This window comes from Symsagittifera roscoffensis, chromosome 2 (assembly GCF_963678635.1).
Source record: "Symsagittifera roscoffensis chromosome 2, txSymRosc1.1, whole genome shotgun sequence".
NCBI classification, from domain to species: domain Eukaryota; kingdom Metazoa; phylum Xenacoelomorpha; order Acoela; family Convolutidae; genus Symsagittifera; species Symsagittifera roscoffensis.
The window spans coordinates 31,428,774-31,452,310 of NC_087063.1; the positions used below are offsets into that span (position 1 = coordinate 31,428,774).

Consider the following 23,537-nt stretch of genomic DNA (forward strand, 5'->3'; position numbering starts at 1 on the left):
ATTAAGTGTGGTATTATATTAAAACCTTTTCGGCTGTAATTTGGATTCCGTTATTTGTTGATGAGTCTAGTCTGCTCAATGTCGACAACAAGTGGTCCGAGTTCTTCCGTTTTCCAGACAAAAACTTGAAAGCACAAAATTCAACTTGTTTGCAATTTTTTAGGTTTTTTAATAATTAACGTAAATCTTTGTGGTCGGAACATTCCGTGCTACTTGCACAGCCATCCGCTATCTTTGTTAACCTAAAGAGTTAAAGTTTAATTATTTTGCATCTCGTTAGATTCCACTGGTGTGAAATGGTACAATTTAATCGAATATCACTATCACAGTTGATCTAAAGTCTATCGACTGTGATAGTGATATGATAAAAAGAAAGGATAAGATTGGAAAAAAAAAGGATTTTCCAATCTCTGCCAAAGCAGTAAAAAGATACTGTCTAGGCCAAATCTTCTGCGCCGCAGGCAAAGTTTTGAAAAAACATGCCCAAAAGTGCGAGAATCGGCGATGATCCAGATTAATCAGAATTTTTTTAATTTTTTTTCTGATCAGCGACTTTCTTGTTTTGTAATGCAAGTGGTGCGAAGCTCAGCTTGGCCTCTGTGTTAATAATTGACTTGAGCTTCGTTTAACAACAACAACAACAACAACAACAACAACAAAACTTTTATCTATATCGGATAATACATCCAATACATATTTACAATTTTAAGTGACCACTCCTGTTAAAACTCTCGAAGGGAAAATACAGAGTTGTTTTTCCAATTTTAGTCTTCATAACTCCAGCGTTTCTGGGTCGCAGCGTATCCGCGGCATAATCCGTTCTGCGTGGTAGGAGATGATATAGCTGTAATTTAATCGTTGTAAGTTGTTTTCATTTAAAAGAGGTTTCAATTTTCGATATTTTTTTTCTCGCGCTCATTTGCAGGCTTGCAGACTATGTCACTAACTAGATCTCGTGAGGCCATAAAAAAACCACCTTTTTTTGACAGTTCGTAAAATTTTTGATTTTTTTCTCGCAGATTTCAACCGCAGGTAGTTGAAGTTTTATTCGGGAGAAAAGATAATCACATCGATTCGCTCGGGTGCTGTTTGCGATTAACAACAAAAATTGTTTGAAAGACTGTGAGTCAATGTTAGAACCTGACTTTCTGAAAATGATGCCAGAATGTTTTATTACTCCAATGTTAATTTACTCTTCTGCAGAAACACTCTTTGGACATCTCAGCACAAATTCAATGCCTCATCTACCATGCCGAAACTTGCCTCATATGCCCAGATATCCGACACTCACATAGCCGAAATACCAGAACATGACCCGCCTTACAGACGTAGAAGGCTGGATTCTGCAGGAAGTGTGTTGACCAGGGGCAGTTTTGTGTCTGTTTTGGGGGAAGAGCGCACTGGGGACAACTTGATCACATGGTATCAGTGCATGGCTCATCTGCTCAAGGCTAGTAACTCCATCAAAATCAGCACTCTTATTTTTTTGCACCCAACAAATCTAATAATCAAAGAGGTGAATATCAATTGATCAAGTTTTAGATACTGTTTCTATATAAAGTGGCAAGCATTCCATTTTCCCCGCAATTTTGACTGATTTGACTGATTTCAAAAAAGCTTTCAAATTTGGTCATTTGCGTTACGCGAAAAATTAAAATATCAAAAATATTTTTGCCAAGAGTAGTGGTTTGAGCTTCATCTAACTGGATTTAACTATGATAAAAAAACTTATGTGTTGATTTTTGATTTCTTAAAATGTTTAGAGCATGATAGGAACTGGGCTACTGGCTCTTCCCTTTGCCTTCTCTCTCGTGGGCATAGTTGCTGGACCACTATTCATGGGCTTCATCGCTTGTATGGCCCTCGTGGCTATGAATTTCCTCCTGGATGCGTGTCGCCACATGTGCAAGGTCGAAGAGAGACCTTATATGGACTATGGCGAGCTTGCCGAGAGCGTGTTACGTCATGGACCTTTTGAATTTCTTCAAAGCCATTGTCATATCGCTAAACGAGTTATAAATACACTGTTAGTTATGACTCAACTGGGGTTCTGTGCAGTTTATTTTGTATTTTTTGCCCAGACTGTGGATTCTGTTCTGACGGATTTCGACATACACAACCCCTTCAGCGATAGAGTCCTGATTTGCATGTTTTTCGTACCAGTTGTTATGCTTTGTTTGATTAGAAATTTGGGTAAGTTTTCCAAATATATGTTTTCTTAATGAAAAAAAAAAAACTTGTCATCAGGCTTTTTCCTCTAAAATACTTATTGAGAATGAAATGCAGCTGGAAAATTTTTAGTGTTCTGAAAGCTCGTGTAAAAAATATACATTTTCATGGAAATCTACTGAAAAATCAACTTTCTGTTTTAGCATTACTTGCGGTGTTCTCTTCCCTCGCAAATTTGCTTCTCGCGTTTGGACTTGGAGTCATAATTTATGAGCTACTCACCAACGTCGAAGAGCCAAGAGAACTTCCAGCATTCAAACCCTTTGCGAACCTGCCGCTCTTTTTCGGAGCAGCCGTTTACACCGTCGAAGGAATAGGAGTTGTGCTTCCTCTTGAAAACAAAATGCAGAAGCCCGAACACTTCAAGCGTGTGCTCAATTTCGGGATGATTTTTGTGTTCATGCTTTGCTTGACCTTCGGTTTTCTGGGATACGATAAATATGGCGACGATATTGAGGCTTCGATTTCTTTGAACTTGCCGAATAATTGGTACTGTTCTTTGACCAAAATTTTGTTTGCAGTCGCGATGTACGTATCTTACGCTCTTCAATTTTTGGTTCCTGTCCGAATTTTGATGCCATGGGTCAAAGAAAAATTCCCAAACAGCAATGGGACTCTCAGAGATTATTTATTCCGACTATCTTTGATCGCTGTAACGTTTCTAGCAGCAATTATTGTTCCGAAGCTCAATCTGTTCATTGAACTTCTGGGATCTCTAGCCAGCTCTTCTTTGGCAATGACATTACCTGCAATCATTTTTGAGTTCTCTTTGCACAGCAATAAGAAAATATCATTTGGCCGAAAGTGTCTATACAGAGTATTCATAGTGATGTTATTGGTCGTTGGAACTTGTGGCTGTGTTGTTGGATCAGTTTTGTCAATGAAGAATATCATTTTGGCCTTTGTTACATCTGATGAACATCACGACAATTTAAATGTTACAAATATTACGACAACTAGCTCTCAACTTTTAATTCCGATCACTAATGCGCTATTTTGAATCATTTAGTGACCAAATTATTGTTCCGACCACTTCACGAAGGGAAGGGAAGGATCTATATCATAGGGTACTTTTCTCTCCCGATTTTGATAACTTCAAAGTTAAGCTCATAGAAGATCTAGTGTGGTATTATATTAAAACCTTTTCGGCTGTAATTTGGATTCCGTTATTTGTTGATGAGTCTAGTCTGCTCAATGTCGACAACAACTGGTCCGAGTTCTTCCGTTTTCCAGACAAAAACTTGAAAGCACAAAATTCAACTTGTTTGCAATTTTTTAGGTTTTTTAATAATTAACGTAAATCTTTGTGGTCGGAACATTCCGTGCTACTTGCACAGCCATCCGCTATCTTTGTTAACCTAAAGAGTTAAAGTTTAATTATTTTGCATCTCGTTAGATTCCACTGGTGTGAAATGGTACAATTTAATCGAATATCACTATCACAGTCGATCTAAAGTCTATCGACTGTGATAGTGATATTGAGTTATGACCGAGTTGGTTAACTCATAGAGTAATTTCGGATAGGGTACACCGTCTGCTCGTCACGCTATCTTATTTTCGGCCGGATAGATTCGTGCAACTTCTTAGTCTAATACCGATCCTAATCTTACTCTTATACTATCTAGTCTCAGGTTGTTTAACTAGTCTCTGCTAGGCTCAATAGATCTAGGGTATACTGGTTTATTGCGGCTGCTGAAGTGCTCGGGAGAGTCCAACTAATTTCTAAGTTAAATTCAAATCTCTCTGGTGCTGAAATTACAAGTAACTTCAGCACTTACAAATAAGTGGGTTGTTAGTTAGATGGATCATGATTGGTTAATATTAAATACTTTACATTGGTAAAATATCTAAATTATCCAATCATAAAATGTAGTCTAGATCAGGTTCCACCCATCCGGGTTTTACAGAGTTTTTTAGAATAGTTCTTCTGCAATTCGAAGGATGGATGATGGACGTTGGTGTTTGGCGAACATCTTATTTCTTCTGTTTCCTCTTTGTTAAAGAAGTTCCAGGAAGCTGGAGTTAGAGACATAAGACGTTGTGTCTTCTAGTGACAACGACTAAGTCTTTGCAACAAACTCAAATCTGATTTCAGAATGGTTTGCTATGTCAGGTTTTTGTTCTGCGTGGAGAACTTCTTTTGTGTCTGATCTAATTTGGGAATGGCGTGGAGATTGTGCGTGAGGGGATGCCTGGTTACTCGGATCTGTACGTATACTTGAACATCGAGGTGGTCATTGGTCTAGTTCAATGAAGTCCTTTTCTGCGAAGTCAAGTCGTACTCTAAATCCTTTGAGTTGTGATTGTGAGTTGCATATCGATTGTGGTTGGCCATTCTCTCTCGAGCGTAGTGGGGTCGTTTTGTCTTTAGATGTTCGTCCTTGGTGTTGTATTCTGATCTATGTATTGCATAATGTAATTTACATTTTATAAAACATTTATTAGTTTAATATTTTTTAATTATGATTTTAGTTAGTTGTTTTCACAAAAGCTTTTTGTTTTAGTTCGGTTATTTTGAAGAGTTACTCACACTTGAGTAGCTCTTATTAAAAATAGAGGTGTGGTCACAAAGCGTGGATGTAGCGCGGTGGGTTAGGCCGGCTATAGAGCATGCTCAGGACGTCCTTCCTGGTGGGTTAGGCCAGGAGTGGGAGTATGATTTCATGCGGTTTTTGTGAGGGGTCCTGTTATGTGACAACGTTTTATGTTGGGTTTGTTGTGGTTTTTCTTATGTCTTGTTGGTTATGTCCTTTTTCCAAAAAACAAATTGTTCGTGGTATGGGTTTGTCTTTCGACTTTTTTGTGTTTTATTATTTCTTTCTTAGACTTTATAATAGTCTTCAAAAGAATAAATTATCCAGTTTTAAACTGGGTTAATCCGGTTTGGGTACCGTTGGTTTCCTTTTCTTAGTCATGCTGTTATTCTATGATTTGCGGTATTTAGTAAGCTGCGTTGGTTAGTTTTGTTTAGTATATGATTCCTTTCCAACCGGGTTAAAGGAAAGTTTGAAACATGTTATTATATGTTAGAGTTGTTGAGTGTGAAAACTTGAAACTGAAATTCATTATTTTAAACAATTCTTCGTGGGCGAGCTGTGCGAGTGTGGATAGAATTTCTGTGCGAATGAATGAGAATATCAAAAAGTTAGTACTGCATTTGCATTTTATTAATTTACTGCATAGAATTTGGAAATTTACTGCTAGTTATGGGGGAATTTTAAGTTACAAATTTTCATCATAATTAGATTTACTGCTTGTGGGGAAAATTTTAGAAATGAATTTACTGCTTTGGTATTAAATTTATAAATTTATAAGTGTAAGAGATTAATAGAATTGTTGAAATCTGTTTGATGAAATTTGCGATCTTTATTTGTTTTTTGTGGTTTTTGTAGGTGATCGTCGGATGAAGGCTAAAAATCTAAGGAAAACATGGATAAAGTATGGTGAGTTTTTTAATATTGTAATTAGTTAGTAATATTCATTTAATTCATACTTACCTGTTAGTCGTCGGGGAAAAAACCGTGGGGGAAGATGTCGTGAATTAGTTCTGAAGTTGTTAGTAGTTTAGCTAAGATGCGGATGATATTTTTAGTCTGAAGCAGTGGCCAAAGCAATTGAAGTGCCTTAATAGTGGTTAGTTCTTCAGTGCCAACTGCAAACTCATAAGGTGTGTTTTGGATTAGATTATATAATTTGTGATTGAATTTAGTGTTGTGGATGAATTCTAAAATTGGGATTTCTATAGGTTGTACAAACTCGTGCGGGATAAGGAAGGGTCGGGATTCTTCGGCGTTGAAGGTCTTGGTGATGGGACAGAAGATGTACATTTGGGTTATGGGATCATAATTGCGAAGAATACCATGAAGGTTAGTATCTTTAATGCAATATGTGAAATTTAGGAAAAATGGTGAAGTGTATTTGGAATTAATGAATTGAAAGCGATGGTGTGGTTGTCTAGAGGGTGTGTGTAGGTCAAAGTGATTTTGGATGAAGCGATAATAACTATATGTGTGGGTTTGTTTAGTGCGCAACATAATATCGTGTGAGCAGTGTAAATCTCTTTCGTGTGGTGCAAGGAAATGAAAGGTTAGTGAAAATATTTGGAAGCGTTCTTTAAAACTTTCGTATGCTTGTGTGTCTGTTAGTGCTTCTGAAATAATGTGATCAAACTTTCGGTCGAAGATGTTTAGTGTAAATATATATGGTGTCTTGATGAAAAATTTCTCGGTAATTTGTGGATTAGCGAAGCGATCGTCGTCTAAGAATTGATCTTGGTTAGCTCTGATGATGTTGTGATCATAGTATTCGAGTGTGTATTCGTTAGCTCTAGGTGCAGTGTGTGTTTTTAGTGATTTTTTATATCCAACGTAAGTAAATTGTCTAGCGGTTAGTGGTGTAGTGAGTCGATATAGCATGTCCGTATTTCGCTCTATATCGATGTGAGTGTTAGATAAAGGTAAGCAAAGAGGGTTAGTAAAATGATAATATGAGGTCCAAGAGAGAGTGGGCATTAAAACGTATTCATCTACAAAGTTGCGTGTTTCGTTAGTGTCGTGGGGGGTGTTTAAGGTGTATTGTGGGAATGAGGGTAAGGTGATGGCTAAAAATTCTTTTGTGTTAGTATGCTTGGGGTGGTTGATGTATTCACGGGCTGTTCCTGGTTTTGCTGGGAAAGGATGGTTGGGGAACTTTCTTTTAAAAGTGCGGTAAGCTCTATTAGTGTTGAGTGAAGATTCAGTTGATGTGGATGATGGTGCTAATGATTCAGTATAATTTGAAGAGGGTGTAGGGGTAGGGGGGTTGGATGAATTTATTGTGGAGGAGATTTGGTTTATTGTTGGGGTATGGAGGTGGTAGGGTTGTTGTTGAAGGGTAATAAAATTATCTAGCTCTGGGGAAATTCGGGGGGTGTCTGGAGAATGAGATGATTGGTCAGAATGAAGTGAGGAGTAGGTTGGGGTAACTTGGGAAGCATAAGAGGGTGTGGAAGTGATTGGGTCAGGGTTATTGGATAATATGGGTTGAAAAGGGGGTTGAGAAAAATTAGAAGAGTTATGAAAATTATTGGATGGGGATGGTTCTGTGTCGGCAAATTCATCGGGGGTTTCAATATTCGGGTTATTGAGTTGTGAGATGGAATATAAAACTGAGATGTGTGAATTAGTGTCGGAATTCATGCCTGATGTTACATTACTAGATGGAAAATCGGGTGGCGGAAAAGCAAAAAGTGGTATTATTGGGATTGGAGAGGTAAGATTGGTTGGGTGGGAATTTGATCGGTGTAGTGATCCAAGTTGGCGGCTCATCGTGGGCTAAAAAAATGATTATTTTGAGACTGAAAAGCGGTGGTATGGGGTTGTTCAATAATTTGTTCATAAGTATTATCATTTTGTGACTGGTGTGTCATTATATGTTGGATGGGACTTTGTGATGTGGTGAGTCGAAAATTTGGATTATGTGTGATGGCTAAATTTTGAAAATTTCGTGGGGCTAGGGATAGTGGATGGTTATTTGGTAGGGGTGGTAATTGTGGTGCCGTTGGCGTTATGTCTACATTGTTATGTTCTTCGTCGTATGTATTTTGTCGTGTTGCTATTTTTGTGTTATATTCTTTTATTTGTGCGTCTAAAAGAATTTTGTTTATAGATGTAGAAAAGATTCCAAAAAATCCTGCAAAGAGTATGCGTGCTACGCTTGCTTGTCTGTTTACTTGTGTGTGTATAGCACATGTGTTGTAGATTCCTTTTAAAAGTGAGAAAAGAAATCCAATAAAGTTAAACATTGCGTATAAAATAGTCAATTTTTCTAAGATGTAGTAGGGCCATCCTAGAAAATCGAGGATCTCATTTTTGAGTGTAACAAAGCTAAAAATGTTAATTGGTGATATATCTTGGGGACGGTATTTTTCACCGTTTAGATATATATAATCTTTAATGTCTTTAAAATATCCGCTATAGTCTTGCGTGTAGATATCGGCAAATCCTGCGGTTTCTGCAAGTTTGCGTAAATTTTGGTCTATTGATTGTCTTTGTATAGTGTCCATTTGTGTTAATAATTCTTGGAATTGTTGTGTTCTAATGTGATGTTGAATATCTGATTTTGAATAGATTCCTATTGATTGTAAGTCTATATTTGGGTTTCGAGCAATAGCGCGAATGCTTTCTGGTGAAAATTTTTTGAGTGATTGCATTAATGTGGGATATGGAGTGAGAAGATAATATTTATTTTCATCAGGGTTTAGTTGTACTACATTGTGGCTGTTTTCTGATCCACATGGGACTGCGGTATCCCAGAAATAGGTTCTTCGTGAAAGTGTATCCACGAAATGTACTTTATTCTTATAAAAGATAGGGATTCTTTTATAACATCGTTTATCTTCAAAAACGTATAGTGGTGATACTTTTTTAGTACAAGTATAAAACCATAAGATGTTTCCTTCATAGTCTAAAAAATTTGATCTATTTCCAGATAATAAGTATCCTGCATAGGGTATTTTTAATACTGCTAGTGCAAGTGATTGTAATATTTGTGTTCGTTCTAATTCGCATAGTTGGTGTAGTGTTTCTAATTCGGAGAGTGACATTTCTTGAAAAATTCGGCTAATTGTATAATCTAGTTTCATATCTAAATGAATATCATAGTGGATATTACCGAAATATGTAGTATTCATTAGTGATAATTCTTGTAAGCGTGTGCTTCTGGTGTCATGGGGTTTTAGATGTCCACCAGGTTGTCCGTTGCTTTTTTCAAAATTAACTGGTATATAGGATGTTCCTTCGTTTGGAGGATGACCTGTGGCATATGGGTCGATTTTTACTTTTCCAGTGGTCATGTCGAATCCTTTTTCGTATTCAACTAATATTTCAGAGTATTGTGTTCTGTGAAGTGGATTCCTGTATTTACATGCAAGTTCTGTTTCTTGATATATTTGAAAACGTGTCAATTTATTTTCTATATTGTCTATGTTTCTAAAATTAGAATTTAGTTTTCGTGATGGATGGACTTGTTCATATAAATTGATTGTATAAAATATTTTTCGTGAAATTTTATCATACGAGCGTGTATTTTTGCTACTTGAAATGTTGTACATGTATCTTCGGGGAACCAAACAATGGTTGCTTGTGTTCTCGTTGTAGGGTCGCAATAACCTTGATCATTTTTACAAGGTAATCGAATTCCTTGATGGATCATTGTATTATCTGATAAATCTCGTGTTAGTTGTATTTTTTCGAGTTGTATTTTCCAATCAAAAAACATTATTTCTTGGTATCCTTTATTTTTTGTGTCTGCTTTGCAGTTTGATGGGTCATTTATACCAATGTGTGGTATCCAATGTTTATCGTGTAGGTCATAGGTTAATCGTCCGTGTGCGCCGTTATACGGGTATTTTTCGTCTAGTTTTATATGTCCTTGGTGTCTTTCAAGTTGTGATTGATGTACAGAGTCTGAAAAAACTTGAAAGTTAACTAACTTTCTTTCGGAGTTTTTATTTTGTGTGATGTTTAGTCTAAGTAATTCATTTTTACAATCGTCGGGATTGAGATGTAAAAGACGTTCTATATTACTCTGATAGAATGATTCATGGTCAAGTCGGTTTTTGTTTCCGTTCGAGACTTGTGAACAATGTACTTTCTTTTCGGAAAATGTTGCTGTGAATTTATAACCTGTAACTGTTGTTGCTCGGGCTTTTGAATAGAGTGTTGCTATTACATTTGTGGTTTCTATAGCTTGTGGTTCTGTTTCACATTGTGATACTTGATTTATTGCATATTTGTGTAGTGTTTTTTGTTCATTTTCTTCACAATCGTAATGTGTTACTAATAAATCTTGTGGTCCTGTACGAGGGGAAGGGTTTATGTTTTGATTTGAGATTACTAAAAAAAGGAGTTGGAGAAAAATTAATAATTTTAGAATATACATGTGTATGATAATCCTGAGTATGGATTATAAAATGTAATGTAGCCAATTGTGTTTTTGGTATATCTGTCGTATTTGTATATTACTTCAGTAGTTATAAACGGTGGTGGTAGTGATTGAGCTGTTATGTTAGGTGGATTTAATGGGTAGGGATGTTGGGTAATATTATTTAACTTAACTGTGATTTCAAACTTTAATTGTAAACTGTTTTGTTGGAGTATTTGAATATTGTGATCACGGATATCGTTGTGAATATCTTGGCGATATTGTAATCTATTAAGTGCCCAGTTATGAAGGCGGTTACTTTCTTGATGTTGTCCAAATAATGGTGGAGGTGCTGTAAATGTATTCCAATCTAGTCTTAAAGGAATATTTATTGATGATTGTTCTCGATATCTGGCGTCGAGATTATTTGGAAAATTTAAGTTAAAAGGTGGTGGTGAAATCTGGCTTATTGATGGTGTTGATGGTAGTGATAATGTTTCTGGTAGTGATGAGGATGTTGTTGTATCCGTAGAAATATCTATTGGATTATTGACTAAATTTAATTCACCTTGTGTAAATGAATGTGTTGTCCAATATGGTAGTCGTGATGCCTGGTTTGGAGGGTTAAAGGGATTTTCACGTATTTGTTCAGATGTTGGTGTTGAACCTAAGTAATCTGATGGTAGGCTTGAGGTGCTACGTTGTGAAAGAAGCGTAGGGGTTTCTGGTAATATACCAATGGGGTTTTCTGGAGTGTTTTGTGATGGGGATTGAGGTATATCAAAATGAACTCGGGGAGTTTGAAAATTTCTGTTTCGTCGAGGATGTATAATTTGTCTATTTATTTCGACTGTATTTTGGTTTTGACTAGGATTTCTTATTCTACTTAGTTCTTGTGGTAGTGTTGGGTATAGGTTATATGTTGGTTCGCTTAGAGGTGCTTGTCGTTGAACTGGTTCTAGTGGTTCTGATAAACGAGCATGTCGTTCTTCAAAAGTGTATGGATTGTCTTGAAAAGAAATTCGTGTAGATGTTTGAGGATTTTGAGTAGTTGAAGGTGGTGTTTGGTTATCTTGGGATGATGTCGGTGAAGGCTGACTTTGTGACTGTTGGGTAGCAATTTTTGATGGATTTTTGAATTGTTACTTTAGTGGGAAGGTTTATGTTTATTATAATATTCTTCCAAAAAAAGAATTAGAAGGATTGTTGCTAGGGCAAATGTGAAGATTGCTTTCTTTATACATTTACATATTGTCAAAATGAGGGATGATAAGAATGCTATGAAAATTACAAACAATAAAAAAATATCAGTTCTGCTGAAAATTGTTCGTATCATTTGGACAAGTTATATGAATCGTACCTGTGGATGTAATCAAGGGTTTTGGAAAATTGGAGGAATAGTTCGAGTATTGTGTAGAAAATTAAAAAAATGTTACAAAAAATGATTAGGATTATTAGAAAAGATTCAAGTATATCAAAAAGAAATATTATAAAGGTTTCAAGTATTGTAAAAAAATGTTTAAAATTTATGAGTATTTGAGTAACTGATTGAGAGAAGAGCATTTAAGAAATGATCTCTTGGTCGAATATTTTTTGCTGTTTGAGGCGATTTTCTAGTGTGGTCGGATTATTTATTAGTTTTTTGACAAGTGGGTTGAGTTTTGTAAAAAATTGTTGGGGGCAATTTTCATGGTGATTGGGAGGTCGTCTTTTTCTTTATTTTTGTTTGTCAAATGATCCGGGGTATGGTGAGATTTTTATACTTTAGGCTAATTAAAATGTTCATTTTGTTACTTTAGGCTAAGTTAACAAATTTGTTTTGGGGGTATTCGTGGTCTGAGTTGGGGAAATATTGTTGATCTTTGGGTTATTAGATAAGGGAGGGGTACGGTATTATGTTGATATTTATTTTAGTTGTCAAGTTGGAGTGGTTTGCTTATTTTTGACCTGGAGGTCGTAAAGTTATAGTGATAGATGTGCCTGGAGTTCTATATGATTCGTCTAATTGGTCTTAGTTTGAGTTAGAGAAAGTGACGGATTGGATGAATCCTATTGGTCTATTTTGAACTAGAATTATTGCGTACTTGTCAGCATGTTATTTTGAAAAATGTAAATGAAAAATGTTTCGGAGGTTTCAAGATAGTGAAGTATAGTGTTAAAATTACTTTTGAAATTCCACTTTCTTTAAAATTTTAGATTGGGGGATGAATATTTTATAGTTTTTACGTGGTTGATTTCGGAGTCTTGTTGTTTTTCGATTTTCTGATTTGTCGATTTGTTCTTGGGGTATTATTTTTTCGGTCATTTTTCTATTTTTTCTTTGTTTTGGAGATTCTTTATGGTTTTGTGTATTGTTTTTGGTGGCGGTTGGTTTTGTGTTTTGATTTTTGGTGGGGTTATCATTTTGTTCTGTGTTTTTCAGATGTGGTTCATTTTGAATGATTTTTAATCCTGTGAAAGAATATAATTGAGTTAATTCGCGGAGTGCGTATTCTTTTGGGTAATAAGGTAATAGGTTGTTTCGATGTTGAACGATTTCTTTTTTGTTTGAGTCGGTAATTTTATATGTGACATCAGTGGGTTTTGCAATTATTTGGTATGGTCCTTTTCGAAGGGGTTGTAATTTTTTAGAAATTCCTTTTTGAGTATTAAAATTAGGTATTAAAACAAATGTTCCAATTTTTAATTCGGAGGCTGGTGTAAAACGTGAATTGATTTGTTCATTAATGTTTTGTCTTTGTAATAACTTTTTTGTTATTTTTTGATAAATTTCATTGTGTTTTTTATCTCTATTTAGAATCCATTCGGTGTGTGTACCGGAGGCTAATTTAAGAATTTGTGGGTGATGAAAATGATCTTCATCGTGTGTATGTAATGGTAGGTTATAACAAATTGAGTCTTTATTTGGTTGACAATAACCTTGTGCGTTTTTATGAGAGTTTGCTGTAAACATTATTGGTTTGCGTGGCTTTTGGTTAAAAACCATTTCGTATGGTGACATTCCTAAAGTTGTCGTAATTTGTGAATTATACGCTAAGGGAAATAATTTTACATCTGCTGACCATTCGGTATATTTTGTATCATTTCCGTTGATGATACATCTAAGATATTCTTGTAATGAACGGTTCATACCTTCGACTAAGCCGTTTGTCCAAGGTGCATGAGATGTACGTGGTTTGTGTTTAATGTTATATAAATGACATAGTGTGATAATTTCATTATTTATGAATTCTGTACCGTTGTCTGTAACTAAAATTTCTGGTAGTCCGAATTTTGCTATCCAGTGTTCATAGAGTGTTGTGTAAGCGTAATAAGCGTTACAATGTGGTACTGGGTTAAGTGCTACATAATGTGTAAATGCGTCAACAATTACCATAATGTAGGAGTTTCCTTCGGATGAGGGTGAAATTGGTCCTTTGGTATCAAATGAGATACGATGGTTAAAGTACAAGCTTTGTCCTTTAAAATCTTGTTTTTGTGCTATTTGTTTTTGATTTGGGTAAGGTTTATTTAGTTGACATACTATACAATCATTGCATAGTACTTTTATCCAAATTGGTGCATTTGGGAAGTAAAAATTTTGTATAAAATTTGAATATGTTTTTTCTGATCCAGAGTGTCCTTTAATATTTTGTGTATGTGAAATATTAAAAGCTATAAGAATCATACTTAAAGGGAGACAGGGAACTGTAGATTCATTCAGGTTATACTCTAAAAGGTCTGTATTTTCGTTAATTGTTGTGTTGTTAAATTTGCGAAAGTATCGGAGGAGTGTTTTGTTTCCTAGAATGGTTGAATCTGCCTTGACAGGTTTAGTTTTATATTTGTGCCATGATTTTAGTTGTCTAATTATCGGGTCAAGATTTTGATATTGTTTCAGTGTTGAAATTGTAATCGTTTCTGTTGGAGGGAGAAAAATGTTTTCAATTTCGAATTTAGATAAGGGTATTGTATCAAGTGGGTCGTGAAGGTCAAAAACTTGATTTATTGTGTATTTTGAATCATTTGTTTGTGGTCCTGATAAATTTATTTTATCAGTTAAATCTTCTTTTTCAATTAGTGGAAAATGGTCTTTTTTAGGCGGGTGTTGTTTTGTTCGTTTTTGTTGGGTGTTATTTTTTATCCATTGAGAATATGGGATTGGTTTGAAAGTTGATGTTCCAAGTAGATCAACTTCATAATGATTATTTTGACAATCTAGATAAAGTGGGAAATGTTGTAAATTATTTATTTGTGATTGTTCAATATCAGTTTTTACTGCATATTTGCATTCCAATCGGGGTGATGTTTCGTTTTCTGCAAGGTAGAATTTTATGTTTTTGGGTATTTCAACTGTTGTTTTTCGTGTAAGTAATTCAGGTGGTGTATTTCGACTTAAGGTGTCTGGTAATGCAAGATTTTTTCCTGCAGTCCAAACTATATGTAAGTTTGGAAATTTCATTAGAATTAGTTGAAATCTGTAAACTCGGTGGTTTGGGTTAGATTTTTGTGTAAAGAGAAAGATGATTGGTTTATGGTCTGTGAATAGAACTGTTGGATGTTTTGATCCAAGTATCAGAAATTCATATTCTGTCAGTGTATATATTATGGCTGTACATTCTCTCATTAGAGTTGAGAGTCGTAGCTCTGCTTGAGTGAATAATCGAGAATTTGCTGATATGAGGTTCATTTTATTTGTACCATTATGTGATTGTAATAGTGCTGCACCGATGCCAAAGTTCGAAGCATCGCACATTGCATAAAATGGTTGATTTGAATCTGGAATTGTGTTTGAAATTTGTTCAGTTAAAAGTTTCTTTATTTCTTCAAATCGTGTTTGATGTTCTGTGTTCCATTCAAAATTATTTTGTTGTCTAAGGATGTTATAAAATGGTCGTAGATATAATTGCATTTTATAAACATATTTACTTAAAAAGTTTAACATTCCAAGAAATTCTTGGATTTTCTTTTTATTTGTTGGTGGTTGAAGTTTTTGAATAGCGTCAATGCGTGATTTCAATGGAGTGATTGTTTTTCTTTCTATATTATGTCCTAAGAATTTAACTCTTGTCAAAAAGAAGTGTGATTTATCGGGGGCGGCCTTCAGATTTTCGTTCTGAAGTATTTGGTGATATTTTTCTAAAACATTGAACATCTCGTCTTTTGTTTGTGATTGCATAAAAACATCGTCTAGATAGGTGATTGCGTTTTTCTTGAGTATTAGTGGTCTAAAAATTTTGCTCATAAAAGCTGAAAATGCTGCTGGTCCTATGGATATTCCATAGAATAAGCGGTTGAATTCATATTGTTGGTTTCCGATAACAAATTGTGTTAAACGTCGTGATTGTTCATCTAGTGGCATTTGATTGTATGCACTATTCATATCGGCGGTTGTAAAGTATTTGCCGTTTATTTTTGTTAAAATAACTTGTATTGGTTCAATGGGCCAATTACATTTTGATTCATCTATAAGTGAATTGAGGTATCTAGCATCGAGAACGATTTTTAATGATTCTACTTTAGCTAGAATGATAACGGGGTTGATAAATGTGTTGCCTTTTGGTTGTTCTTCTTTGTTTACTGGTGATATAATGTTGTATTGTTCTAAAATGTCGAGTAATCTGTTCACTTTATCATGTAAGTGAATCGGTACTTTACTTGCTCTCTGTTTTTTGAAAACTGCGTCTGGTTTTAACGGGAGATGTAGTGATGAACTGATTTTTCCAACATCGAATTTTGATGTTGCATAGACTGATGAATATTCAATTAGCTGTTTGGCTAACTTTTCGAATTCGTCTTGTGTTATTTGTGAATGTTGGAAATTAAACATTGTTAAAAATTTTTGTTGGTCCTCTGTGTAGTTACTTATGTTGAATGTAGGTTTGAAATATGGAGTTTTTGTGAAATAATCCGTATTTCTGTTTTCGTTACTTATTATATTATTTATAGATAATTCTTCATTAAGAATTGTAGATTGGCAAATATCTAGTAATTGGAGTATATTATTTACGCGATAGGCTTTTTCGTGTATTGGTGATATTGTAGCGTTGGTTTCACAATATCCTAAAAGTCCTAAAGGTAATGTTACTTGGTAAGGTGTGTTGTTATAGACATGTAAGGAAATGATATCGGAATTCGAATTTTTCAAATATTTTATGGATGAGATTGTGATTTTGAAAAATTTGTGAATAGGTTTGAATTCAAAATCTGACATATAGAATTTTTGTTTGTTTTGTTCTTTATCATATTGGTGAACTTGTTTGATTGAAAAATTATAGATATTTCCTGATAGTGGTTTTAGGTGTTTTCTTTGTTGGTTAAATATCGGGTAGAATTTTGAAAAGAATGGTGGTTGTTTATTTAATCTTTGAAAAAATGTTAAGGATGTTTCTTTTGTTTTTGTATATTTATCTTTGATTAATATTTTACTATTTAGGATGTTAATTGTTGGTATATACTTCGAAATAAATGGTATTCCAATGATATTATATTTAATATCAGTGATATGGAATATTTGTTTAAATGGCTTATTTAAAATTTTGCTTTGCTCCATTGTTCTGGTGGGGAGGAGAAATAATTGGATTTTTCCGTAGTTTATCAATGTTGATCCTTGTGCTGTTGCTAACTTACTGGAGGTTTCAAGAGGTGTTAGCTTTGGGTGTAAAGTTTTTATTTCATTCCATGTGGGGATGTTTATTATGTTTGATTCTGCTCCTCAATCAATTAAAAAATCTATTTCAAGGTCTGGTGGTTGAAATTCTTTATTTCTTGGGCTTTCTAAGAGAAATGGTATTGTCCAAATTTTTTCTTTGGGTTGTTCTTTTTGTATATTTTGATAAATGTGGTTTGTATTCAAGCATTTTGTTTTGGTTTTTTTATTGGTTTGATTTGTAGTGTTAATCTCATTTGTTTCTTGTGTCGTTGGTGTGGAATTTATGGGTGTAGTGTAATAATTTTGAAGAAATTCTGATTGATTTTCATATATGTGTGATGAAAAGGGTTGTTCATATATGACAGATTCATAGTCATTTTCGACTTTTATCATATTGATAGAAAGAGTGTTTTCAGTATCACTTTCTGAATCTGATGATGTACAGTTTATTTGATTGAGTTGTAACGTATCAGTTACTGTGTCATCAATACCTGGAGGGTCTGATGTTGTTTCTGGATTAGATTGTACTTGATTGATTTGTCTTTGGTGTTTAGGTGTACTACTTCTGTGGCGATTATTAGAATTATTATAGTTATTATTATTCCGGTGTGGTGATTGGGAATAATTTCTATAACGATTATTATAACTTGAGTGTCGATTTTGTGAATTATTTCGCGATCTGTTTTGGTAATTATTGTTTGGTCTGTTATAGTTCGATCTATTATATGAGTTATTCCGTGATTGATTGTTCGGGTAATTCTGGTTTCGGTTGTTTGAATAACTTCTATTTCGATTATAGGAGTAGTTTCTATTCCTATTGTATGATGAATTTCGTGATTGGTTGTTTGGATAGTAGTTATTTCTTGATTGGGAATTAGATCTAGAAACAAATCGTTGTGTATTTGAATTTGATCTGGAGTAGTTATTTCGACTATTTGGTCTATTGTAGTGATTTTGTGATGAATTATTCGTGTTTCTTCGTTCTGGTGATCTTCCTCTATAACTTGAGTTATATGGTGATTGATTTCTTGTATAATTTGTATTGTTCGGGAGTGGTTTTCCTGAACTGTTGTTGCTGTAGACTGTTTTGTTCGGTAGATTTTGATCTTTTTTCATGTATTGATAGAATGATTTATTTGGTTCTTTATATTTTTGAGGTTTATTTTGATTGTCTTGCTGTTTTTGTCTACATTCGGAAATACTATGTCCGTATCGTCGGCAATAATTACACCATTTTTTGAAAGATGGTTTGCCTTTAAAGTTTGGGTTCTTTTCGTAAATATTGAGTATTTCAGTGATTTTTTCAACGAGGTCTGTCTCTGATTCCTGTATATTATTAATATTAGTGGGAGTCGTTTCAATTCTGTTAACGTATTGTAATTTTAGATTTTCCGTTTCTTCTAGTTTCATCGTGATTTCTGCTTGTTCTAATTTGTCTACTAGTTTTCGAAAATCTAAATCGGGTTCTTGAATTGAAGAAGGATGGGATGCTCTCTTTTTTATTGCTATTTTCCTTAATTGTGGTGTTAAGGTCATCATTAAGATTTCTGTCATCTTTGTGTTTTTATAGTCATGTGTATTTAATGAATATGCTTTTCGAACTAGTGTTTCGATTCGTACTGCTATTTGCTTGATGGTTTCGTTTGGTAATCTGCGAATTTCATTACATAAAACTCTTTGTTGTTGTTTGTTTCTTTCGGAGTCAAACATTTTTGAAAATTCCTGTGTAAACCTTTTCCAGTTTGATTTTATTTCTAGAGGTAGTACTGAAAACCATTTTTGGGCTGCGCCATCTAAGGTTGTTTGTATTAACGCTGTGCGTCGATGTATCCAGTTTTGATGTAGTGGCGTATTAATTGGTTCAGGTCCAATATTTAAAATCAGGTTTGCTGTTACTGCATTTAAATAATCTTCTACAGAGTATTCAGGGTCTGTTCCTGTGAAAACCATTAAAGGTTTGTTTGATGTTATTGATGATCCACCCATAAGGTATGGATTCATTGTCATTTGTAATGATTCTGCTGCATTTGGCATTTTTTGAAAAATTTGAAAGTTGGTTTCTTGTTATTTCATGTTGTTGGAGATAATATGGGAGTGGTATTTCATTTTGCATTTGTGATGGTTGATACGAGTGTGCAGTCATTGGATTTTGTTGTTGAATTGGTTGAAAAGATTGTGTATTAATTAAATTTTGTTGTTGAATTGGTTGTTGATGTTGTGCATCTATTGGTTGTGGAGAAAAATTTCTATGATTTGTACGTGTTTTCTGTATTTCTTGTCTACGATATTCTTGAGTATTTGGTGCAAATATATCTGGTTGTAAGAAATCATCATCTGAGGATAAATAATCCATTTGATAAGATGTCTGTTTTTTATTTTTACTTTGTTGAAAAAATGGGTAATTTTCACTGTGATCCTGTGGAGGATTTGTTTGGAAATTCATTGAATTAGGTTGGGTCATTGGGTTATCCCAATTTCGAGATCTTGTATATTGGTTAAAATTTCTTTGTGGTTGGTTATATGTTTTTGATGGATGTGTATAATTATAATTATGGTCTGCAAAGTTGTTTCTAGTGAATGTTTTGCGTGTTTTTGATGGTATTGTCATGGGTCTGTATGTTTGGTAATCCATATGTGAATATTTAGGAGCAACCGAAGGTTTAACGGTTGATTGTAAGGTTACCTGTGTTTGTGAAGGATTTGTATTTCTTGGTGTTGTTAAATTTGGGCGTATTGGTGAAATACTTTGTTGTGTAGTTGTTGTGTGTACAATTTCTTCATTTATGAAGTGTGATGGTGTCTGGATATCTTGTTGAGTAAGATTCCTAGTTCCATTGAGGTTTTCATTGTGTATGACTGTAGAGTTTAAACTATTATTTTGTGTATCGGGCAAAAATGTATTATAGTTTAATGGTGTTGCATCAATGGTGAATGGTATTACTTTTACATAATCTCTTATGTAAGATATCGTACTTATTGCTTGACTTGAGATTGATTGTGGGAAGCTTATAAATGCGGGATGAGACCATTCGGGGTCCCAAACATAATCTGATTGTTCTGTGATAGCGGTATCATCGTTCGAGTTTTGGGGTCTAAAATTTTTTCTTGCTTGTGCAATTAAATCAATATTGTGTGTGAAATAATCTATTATGAACCATGCCAAAATTTTTTGTAGATCGTGTTTTGTATGTTGTGAAACGTCGTCTTTCGTGAAATTTTCTTTAATGATGTTTAAATAACTAGAGAGTAGTGTGATTTCATGTCGTACTTTCAAATGTTTAGATGTTTCTGTCGGTGAGACATTTGTTATTGGGATTTCGTTTTCTAATATCGAAATATAACTATATATTATTGCGAAAACTTCATTGGTGAATATGGAGTTTGCTCTTTGTGAGTTATGATATTGGATGCTTTTTATATATTCTGAAAAAACTTTTGAAAATTCTAAATCAAGATCGTCTGTTTGAATTGTATATTTTCTATTATTATGGTTTGGTGAGGTGAATTCTATGGAGTAGATTCCATACTGTTGTGTTATGTTGCATATATCTTTCAAGTAGTGGTCTATGATTTGTCTTTTGATTTTTACATCTGGGAACTCTGTTTTACATGGACTGATTCCGGGTTCAAATAAATTTAATAGTAAATTTTTGCAAAATATATGCTGTCCTCTATCAGTGGTTGCATCTACTATAAAAGGAAAGATTTCATCATCATCTGGACTTTCTTCACCTGGGGTGTGCGTTGAGCTCATTTTTTCGTTCGATGACTGTTAATATGTAATTATTAATGTGTCGAATTGGTTGATTCCAATTGTATAAATGTACTGGTTTGTGTTTATACTGCTTTTTTATTCTTCTTTTTCCTCTTTTTGATGAATTTGAAGTTGTTTCTGAGTCAGAAAAATATAATTGATCGTGAAGTGGGCAATTTTTATCTATTGATTCTTTTAGTTTGTAAAGTTCGTCTAAACTGTTGGTTTCTGATTCTGAAAATGCGTTTCGATTTTTTGAAAATCTTTTTCGTGTTATTTGTCTTTGTTTCGTTATTATTTTTCTTTTTAGTGTTTGTCGTTTTGTTCGAATGTATCCAACTGTTTGTGTATGAGGTGTGATTACAAGGTCGTATTTTTTGTTATCTATTTCACAATTGTGTAAAACGATTGTTTGTTTATTTCCTAGGTTTTTAAATGACATAAGGTTTAGGATGACGGATGCAAAAGGTTGTTAAATGGTTTCTATTTTCTTAAACTGTTAGTTCTTACGATTTTTTGGTTAGCTTAACCTGGGTCTGTTTGTTCAGGGTTGGAGAGAAAAGTATATCGATTCCGAAGAATGATTTTTTACTTTCTCGTGGCTAGTATAAGTTAAGGTGTTAACTTACTTAATCTTACTTAGGGGTAGTGATTGTGTTCAAGGGTTGGAGAATAGTAAATCGATCCACAAGGTTCAGGTATAATTAGAACGCGAGTAGTTCGTTAGATACTATTTTAAACTTACTAAGTCTAAGATTTATCCTGGGTCTGGTAAGAGGGGGGGTCAAGTGAAGGATGAATAACCGAAGTTCTTCACTGTTTATCCTAATTTGAATGATTAGTTTTGTTTAAAAATTTCTATTAGTCTTAGGTCTTTAGAAAGGGTTGGGTAGTGAATCGACGTTTGAGGTCGTTAGACACTAATTAAGTGGGTGGGGGAGAACAAAGTTGTTCTGTTTGATCCAAGGATAAGCCTTGATGATCAAATTTGAAATTTAATTAAGTAGAAAATGATTTAAGATCCAAGGATAAGCCTTGATGATCTGGTTTTAAAATTAAGTGAATTTAAGTTTTAATAAAATTTTAAATGTGTGTAAAGGAAAGATTTAGTGTTTTGGTGATATTAGTGGGTTTATGATTGCTGTTATGTTTTAGATGATGGAGCTGGAACAACAGGATGATTTATGATTACTAACCATTTATTGTCATGCTACTAATTTTTATTTTTTTTTTTTTCAATAAATATTTTTCAAACATGTTTTGTATATTACTGCAGAGTTTTAGGAAAACGATCTTAGATCTTTTTATCAATCGTTATTGTATATTAATAATTTTGTTTAGCGCCTGAAATGATTTTGAAGATTAACTTCAAGGTTTTATGTTTGCAAATGAAAATCTAAATTCATTGCCAGTAGTATTCTAAATATAAAAGTTTGTTCTGGTTTTTGCCTAACTATCATATAGCTATATGGCAAATTTCTACTTTGTCGTATGTCGTCTCTGGTTCGAGGTCTTCTTCCAATTCCGGGTAGTTCTATTATGGTTCGGAATATTGGCTCTGATCTATTGAGTCGTAGAGACATTTCGATTAAATTATTGTCGTATAACATTTTTTAAATGTTTTTGTCTAATTTCTAATCTATTTTGGTTAATTCTAAGCTATTAAGGTCTTGTTCGAGACTTATGGTCGCACCAGATGAGTTATGACCGAGTTGGTTAACTCATAGAGTAATTTCGGATAGGGTACACCGTCTGCTCGTCACGCTATCTTATTTTCGGCCGGATAGATTCGTGCAACTTCTTAGTCTAATACCGATCCTAATCTTACTCTTATACTATCTAGTCTCAGGTTGTTTAACTAGTCTCTGCTAGGCTCAATAGATCTAGGGTATACTGGTTTATTGCGGCTGCTGAAGTGCTCGGGAGAGTCCAACTAATTTCTAAGTTAAATTCAAATCTCTCTGGTGCTGAAATTACAAGTAACTTCAGCACTTACAAATAAGTGGGTTGTTAGTTAGATGGATCATGATTGGTTAATATTAAATACTTTACATTGGTAAAATATCTAAATTATCCAATCATAAAATGTAGTCTAGATCAGGTTCCAATATGATAAAAAGAAAGGATAAGATTGGAAAAAAAACGGATAAAAAGAACGAATAAAAATAATATTTTTGTTGAAGTAAAAGTTAAGGAAAAGCTATTTTAGCTTTTTTATTTGACTTAAGTGCCTTGAAAGGAACTCTGAACTTGAATTCATTTATTCAGAAACATTGAATTATTAATGAAATTAACTTCTCTGGAAGGGCTGTTGAAAGAGCATTTCTGCTCATCGCTAACCGCCCTGGAAAACTAAAACAAGGGAACAAGTAGAGAAGTGGGATCCTATACAAAAAAAATCATAAAAAACTGAATATCTATAATAGAATTATTGCAAAAATTTTGTAGAAAATATTTCAATCTCGCTTGTTTTCAGGCTTTCAATATCTTTGGAAATAAGATGAGACCCCATCATTATATTACATGCTAGAGTTAGGCGTCTTTTTAAAGATTCTTCAATAACTGTGGTGTGAACAGGCACAGTTGGTAGCACACCTTTGCTGGAGCTACGAGTGACACAACTGTTTGTTATATTTTCTTTTTTCAACAACTCATCTCCTTTTTGATATCTTAAAAATTGAAAAAGCTCCTCAAACAGTTCATACAAATTAATTTCATACATAAGAATTTTTTGTTTCACTATCTCCCTGACAGATTCTGATTCTTATTAAAATAGATGGTTCCTATAATCCTTTTCTGAAACTTGTGTGTTTCCTCGAGATGAGTTTACATGTGTTATCATAAATAACAAAAATCACGTAGGAATTTACTGATTTAGCATATCTTGTATGCAAATGAAGCAATGATGCTCTTGAAGAATACAACGTAGCCTTATAAACTATTCCCGAGAATCTAGCCAATTTTTTGAAAATGGTTGAAATGTGCTCAATAAAAATCAATTTGGAGTCAATATTTATACCT

General features: G+C 34.0%; 2 protein-coding genes across 2 annotated transcripts in view; both read left to right on the forward strand.

Moving 5' to 3' along the window:
* LOC134840285 (T-complex protein 1 subunit gamma-like) overlaps positions 1-23,537 on the forward strand; it is a 301,273-nt gene that overhangs the window by 38,624 nt on the left and 239,112 nt on the right. The window lies entirely within an intron of this gene.
* LOC134839473 (proton-coupled amino acid transporter 1-like) lies at positions 774-3,474 on the forward strand. Its single transcript, XM_063855040.1, has 3 exons — positions 774-1,450; positions 1,764-2,193; positions 2,373-3,474. Exons 1-3 carry the CDS (start codon positions 1,166-1,168, stop codon positions 3,227-3,229), a joined length of 1,572 nt encoding a protein of 523 aa, XP_063711110.1. The 5' UTR covers positions 774-1,165; the 3' UTR covers positions 3,230-3,474.